Genomic DNA, 7,138 nt, shown 5'->3' with positions numbered 1-7,138 from the left:
CGGAACAATCAATTTCTTGGCCTTAATTCCAAGTTCTTCGCATGCACCTTGAAGCTTAGCAGTAGAGAGATAACTTCTATGTGCGTGTGATGCTAAATCTGTGCAGTTTTTAATTGCACAGATTTAGCATCACACGCCCAGCAAAATCACAAAGACAAAGCAACAAGTATTTTTATAATGCTGATAAGTGAACTACAGGAAAGATATCCTCTCAATGGTGCTGAGCAGATGATTAATTGTTATGCTAAACATGATTAATTGTTATGCTTTGAAAGTTCAATTGAATTTTTAATTGCTTTAAGAATAACTAGCTGGATTGTGTGATCGTTGCAGCGCAACTCTGAGTTAATTTCATCACTTTCTTTAGCAGCTAAAACAATGTTGCTGCCATTGTCATTAACGCAGGCTCTGTGCACTTCTTCATTTAAGTTCAAATTAGCAATAAAAGTATCCAGGTTTACTGCGATTGCTACCCCAGTGTGTCTACCAGTAAATGGTGTGCAAGCAATGAGAAAACTCAATAAATTAAAATCTGAATTAATGTAGTGAATTGTAAGACTCATGAAGGAATCATTGTTTCGACTTGTCCAGAGATCTGTTGTAAAACTAACTCCAGTCACATTTGGAAAATCTTTGACAAATTCTAGTTGTAACCCTTCCTTAACTTTGTCATACAACATTGGAAGTTTATGACGTCTAAATGTTGATGCAGATTTGACAGTAAATTTATTATTTACTTCATCGATAAATTCTTGAGCTCCTTTATTATCCAAAACTTCAAAAGGTAGACCTAGAGTGCAGACAAACTTTGTTAAATCTAAGTCGAACTTTAATTGTTTTGGATCATTTAACCCATATTTTTGATTTTTTAATATACTACTTTCAATTGTTGTTATTTTGTCGTCTTTTTTTATATCAAACTTTCGTTTATTAGGTGCCTCTATGGTTTTTAAAAGATGTTCCTTCCAAGATGTTTCATGTTTGGTTTTAACATGGCTGGTTATTGTTGAAGTACTGCCACAGTTTATTTTGTAAGATTTAAAGCAAGTTTTAGCTTCAAATTTATTCAGCTTTTTAAAGAATTGCCAAATACCACTTTCTTTCGGCATCTTCAATTTCAATAAAGTATAAATTGCTTGTATGACCGGACCAAAAAAAAATTAAATAAAATAAACATATATACATATTTGTTTTGGTCAAGTAACAGATGACTAAGTTGATAACAAGTAGTATAAGATTAGAAATTGTTAAAGTTAGATTAAAGACAAAGTAAATCACAAATTATATTTAAAGTATATTCACAAATAAATTTAATTGAAGGCTTATTCAAATTTAAAGTTTACAATTGTTTGTATGTTTGTCAAGCTATTATGAAAAATAAATATATGTTAAACAGTAAAACTTATTTGTTTTATTATTTATCTAAATTAAAAAGCAACGTTCTTATAATAAAAATATTATACAATATATTTTAATTTTTATGTAAAATAAAAAATTACAACAATTTAGAAAAAAAGTTCAATTTACTCACATGTTACAGTACAATGGTATGAAAAACTGTTAATAGCCAATATTCTTCTTGGTCCGCAACATTTGATATAGTTTTGCGGCAACTGTTTACGACTATTTTGGAGTTATGTTTACAATCTCATCTTTTTGACTTATTTTTTTTCTGTGGTTTAATAATACTAAGCTTTCATAAATAAAGTTTATCAAAAAAATATAAAACTAAGTTTTATAATTTTTGAAATTTTTATATAGGTTTTTCAGCTTTTTTCGGTTTCGGTTCAGTTCGGTTGATTATTTAAAATACTTTTATCGGTTCGGTTCGATTCGGTTTTCTTAGTTCGGTTTTAACCTAAAGAACGGTTCGGTTCGATTAACCGCGTGGCCTTAAAGATAGCAAAAGTCATAACAATATTAAAAAACGGTGACTCTACCAACATAAATAATTATCGTCCTATTTCAGTTCTTCCTGCGCTCTCTAAAGTTTTAGAAAGAATTTTGTACACCAAAATATATAATCACCTTACTATAAACAACTTATTATATAAAAACCAATATGGCTTTTAAAAAAACAAAACCTCTGAACACGCAATTCTTTATATATTGCGTGTTCAGTGTTCACACAAATTTGTGTTCACACAAATTGCTTCTATTATAACTTATAATAGAAGCAATTTGCTTCTATTATAAGTTATAATAGAAGCAATTTGTGTATGCAGATGAAAGTACATCATCTAGTTTGTTAAATGTAACATGCGGAGTTCCGCAAGGATCCATATTAGGACCTCTTTTATTTTCAATTTACATTAATGACCTATTTACAGCTTCAAATCTAATTACAATTATGTTTGCTGATGATACCAACTTATTTCTCTCTCATAATAACATAATAACATTATTTAACAACATGAACATTGAACTGGCTAAAGTTTCTAATTGGTTTAAATTAAACAAATTATCATTAAATATTGAAAAAACTAAATGGGTTTTTTTCCATCCAGCTGGTAAAAAACACCAACTTCCAATTAATATGCCAAATCTTTTTATTAATGATATTCTTATTAAACGGGTTATAGTAACAAAATTTTTAGGTGTGTATATTGATGAAAGTCTTACTTGGACGAACCGCATTGCAAATTTATGTAATAAAATTTCTAAGAGTATAGGGATTTTATACAAAGCAAGAAGCGTATTAAACAAACATACGTTAATTCAATTATATAACTCACTAATTCATTGCCATTTAAGCTATGCTAATATTGCTTGGGGCAGTACAAATAAAGGAAAACTCGAACCTCTTTATCGGCAACAGAAGCATGTTGCACGGCTTATAAATTTTAAAGGCCGTTTTGCTTATGCCTAACCTCTTTTATATGAAATGAAAGTTCTTAATATATACGAACTAAATGTTTTTAGTATTTTATGCTTCATGTTTCAATGTAAAACAAACTTATCGCCTATTTCTTTTCATAATTTATATCTACAAAAAGACAGAAATAAATATATATTAAGGAATAATAATTTAATTCGACAACCGTTTTCTCAAACTAATTTCGGAAAATTTTGTATTTCTTTTTGCGGACCATTTTTATGGAACAATGTAATTTTAAATGCTCCAAATGATATTTCTCAATATTGTACTTTAAATTCTTTTAAATTTAATCTTAAAAAACTAATTTTTTCAATTACAAATATATTGATTTATTTTTAATAAAATAATTAAATAAACTGAAAATATTTTCAAGTTCATTTAATTATTTTATTGTGTAGACTAATGTTTAATGTGAAAAAAACGTTATTTGTGTATATACTTTTTATATTACTTTAAATTTAAAATAAGTGTTTTACTTCAGCGGTTCTCGGTGACAAGACCTGCCGGTCTTCTTCGAGTTTCCGCGTTCTTTATTATTTTTATTACAAAATCTTTTTATTGCATTTTCTTTCTTCTATTTAGATTTTTATTTTTTTTATTTATAAAAACTGTAAAACGAATTATTAAAAAGTTGTAATAAAGAACATAAAAAAAAAAATAAAAAATAAAAATAAAATAAAACAAAAAATAAACGAGCCTAATTTTTGTTCAAGCCCGGCTCGTTTACCATTCGAGCCGAACATGAACGAGCTCTTGTCGAGCCGATCACCGAGCCGTTGACGAACACGAGCCAGGATTTACAGCCCTAGTATTACGCTTAAACTTGTGTTGACATTTCTAAGCGATGACGTAACTTTATTGCGTTACTTCCCAAGCTACTAACGAATTTTATTGAAACAACTGTTTCGGCGAGACATTTTTTTGGAGGCGTAAAATAAACGAAGTTCTCTCTGTCTAATTGAATTAATACCGTAAAATGGGGTGAATAGAAACAGTGGGGTGAATAGAAACAAAACTTCATTTTTATATATATAGTAATTTATTTCCTACATAACTATGGTCAAATAGTGGCAACTATTTTTTTTTTTTAAGTTGGTACACTTTAGGCTAAAAGGGAAATAATGGTTTGTTTGGGTGGCAGCACTGGTTCCTATTTGTTTGCCTTCTTGAATGTTGCACGCAATTCATGCTGTTTTTTCATCTACTTTGAACTTTCCAGGTAAGTCAGAATGTGTACTGTTCATAGAAGTAAATAGTTGTTCAAAACATAGATTAACTATCCATATAAAAGATTAAGGCTTACTTTAAGCTTTAACTTTAACAATATTATTTCAGAAATTATTCATATTGATTACGTTAGATTTTTAGAATTCGTGGGGTGAATAGAAACACATATTTTTTAGTGTTTCTATTCACCCCACAAAAAAAATTTAATACTAAATCACACTTATACAATATACAATGCGTATTATGTGTTATATACTTATATACTTAACTGACATAGCTGTTTTATTTCAGAACCCTGTAAAATGCCAAGGAAGTACAAACACGTGGTTGGAGGTGGCTACAAAAAGCACGATCCAAAAACAATCGAAAAAGCAATTTCTGACATACAGAATGGATTAAGCCTTCGAAAGTCTGCTGAAAAACATGGTTTGCATTATAGTGTTCTTTATCGACACTTGAAAAGAGGTCCAAATTTGAAGAAACATGGTGGTCAGACAGCATTATCTCTTGAAGAAGAACAGCTGTTTGTTGATAGGCTTAAGATATGTGGCGAATGGGGTTATCCCGTTGACACTACAACTCTACGACTCCTTGTAAAAGACTTTTTAGACCGGAGAGGGAAAGAAGTTAAGAGGTTTTAAGATAACCTCCCCGGCCGTGACTTTGTGGAATCATTTATAAAACGTCATAAGGAACAACTGGCCGTGAGAATGTGTCAGAGTATTAAACGCTCGAGGGCTGGTGTAACACCAGAAACAATTAACAACTATTTTGATGAACTGACAAATGAATTAAAGGATGTGCCTTTATCTAATATCGTAAACTACGATGAGACGAATCTAAGTGATGACCCTGGTAAGCGAAAGGTCATTATACGTAGAGGGACAAAATATCAAGAAAGAGTCATAAACTCATCAAAGTCATCGACGTCTGTGATGCTTGCAGCCGCTGCTGATGGCACTATTTTACCACCTTATGTTGTGTATAACGCTATGCACTTGTACCAAAGCGGGACAGAAGGTGGGCCAAAAAACGCCAGGTACAATCGAACAAAGTCTGGCTGGTTCGATTTTTTTTGCTTTGAAGATTGGGTACTGACAGTTGCTCTTCCGTACCTGAAAAACAAAACGGGTCAAAAGATTCTGATTGGGGACAATTTATCTTCCCACTTATCAATGGAATCTGTGAAGTTGTGTAAAGACAATGATATCAGTTTTATTTTTCTCCCAGCTAACTCCACCCATCTCACACAACCTCTAGACGTAGCCTTTTTTCGCCTATTGAAATCAACATGGTGGCACATTCTCGAAGAGTGGAAAAAGGGCCCAGGAAGAGCAGAAGCAACTGTTCCTAAGGAAAAATTTCCGGCGTTATTGAAAAAGTTGTGTGATTCATTGAAGGAAGAAAATGTGATCAGCGGCTTTAAGAAGTGCGGTATAGCGCCTCTAAACAGGAACAAAGTGCTGTCTATGCTTCCAAAAATAATTGATGATGAGGAAATTCAGAATCCAGAAAACATTCAAAAGAACACTGAAGCTGTTGACAGGAGTTTCCAAGAGCTCCTTCAGAGTCTGCGTCATGATCAGACTCCTAAGATAAGGCAAAAAAGGACCAAAGTAAATGTGAAACCTGGCAAAAGTATCGGTGTTGAGGACTTCGTCGTCGATGAGATTCCCCAAACTTCACGTTCTACTGGCCAAAACGCAGGTACCTCAGGTACTAAACAGGTTCAGCCAAAGAAAAGCCGAAAGCGTGTGGAGATATCATCAGAAGACGAAGAGGACTATTCCAATTTGTTTTCTTACCGTAGGGCACATTTTATGTAACTTCTTTTGTTTATGTACTCAAATAAATCATTATGTTGAGAAATAAATTTATTTGTATTTATTTATTGACCAAAAATCTATATTTGTCTCTTTCAATTCACCCTAAATTTGTTTCAATAGAAAAACACATGAAATTGAAGTACTGTTTCTATTTACCCCCATCTGCGGGGTGAATAGAAACACCATGTTTTTATTTGTTTTCATTAAAATGAAATAAGATTAAAAAAATGGAAATACCATAAAAAAATAGGTCTAACAGAGACCTGTATTTGGGAAAAAAATGGTGTACCTAAAACAACTACAAATATGCAAAATTTTAAACCAAAGTTGAAAATTGTTTCTATTCACCCCGTTTTACGGTATATATCAAATAAGTATAACTGATATATATCAGATAAGTTGTTAAATCTTCTTTTATCTAGTGCATCTATTTGTCAGTCAATATTATTTTATTTGCTTGTATTATATTATTATTACTACGTCACTATGTATTCAACTGAGAGGGAAATTTTGAAAGTATACATTGGATGGAAGACGGTTGGGAAGATAAATGTAACTTTCCTTTTGTTAAGAGAATAATTAACGCAGATAAGATCACCAATAATGTCATTTCTATTTTAATGACAGTCTTTAAATTAAGAGGGGATTTATTTAGTTTCGTGAGCTTTATTTTGCCAACTGATTTTACTCTGCCTAGTTTTAATGATTTCGATAAATTGTGCCTAAAGTTAGCACGCCAAAAAAAAGATTATAAAAAAAATACTTTGAAGCTTCAAAAAACGAAGCATTTTTTAAAATGCAACTGTCTCCAGCTCCACTAACAAAAAAAAAAATCAGCAGATGCAGATTATTTTTCAATTTTAAATAAGAATAAGGAACTAAGTAGTCAAGTTGAACAATTAGCTTTTAAAGAAGAAACTTATGTGGAGCAAATATATCAATTAAAAATGCAGGTACTTAAGTTGGAATCTGAAATTACGGATTTGAATTCTAAAAACAAGACTTTCTACACACATTGTAACTCAATAGGTTCTCAATTAGAGGCTTTGGGTATTAGGCTAAAACAGGAGGAGCAGTTCCAACTTATTTCAAAAAAAAAAAAATCAAAGTAGCACAACGTAAATTTGCATCTGCTCGTGCAAAAAATGTAAGATTGCTAAAAAAAATCAAATTTGAATAAAGCAATGCAAAAATTAGTAATTTGCCA

At 31.2% G+C, this 7,138-nt stretch overlaps 1 protein-coding gene across 1 annotated transcript; it reads left to right on the top strand.

The window, feature by feature from the left end:
- Nucleotides 1–4,815: 4,815 nt before the first annotated feature.
- LOC136082526 (uncharacterized) lies at nucleotides 4,816–5,931 on the top strand. Its single transcript, XM_065801932.1, has one exon. It carries the CDS (start codon nucleotides 4,816–4,818, stop codon nucleotides 5,929–5,931), a length of 1,116 nt encoding a protein of 371 aa, XP_065658004.1.
- The last annotated feature ends 1,207 nt before the right edge of the window (nucleotides 5,932–7,138 follow it).

The sequence above is a fragment of the Hydra vulgaris genome, chromosome 07, assembly GCF_038396675.1.
Source record: "Hydra vulgaris chromosome 07, alternate assembly HydraT2T_AEP".
Classification (NCBI taxonomy): Eukaryota; Metazoa; Cnidaria; class Hydrozoa; order Anthoathecata; family Hydridae; genus Hydra; species Hydra vulgaris.
Note: the sequence above shows the minus strand (reverse complement) of the source record. Positions and strands in the feature narration are given on the sequence as shown.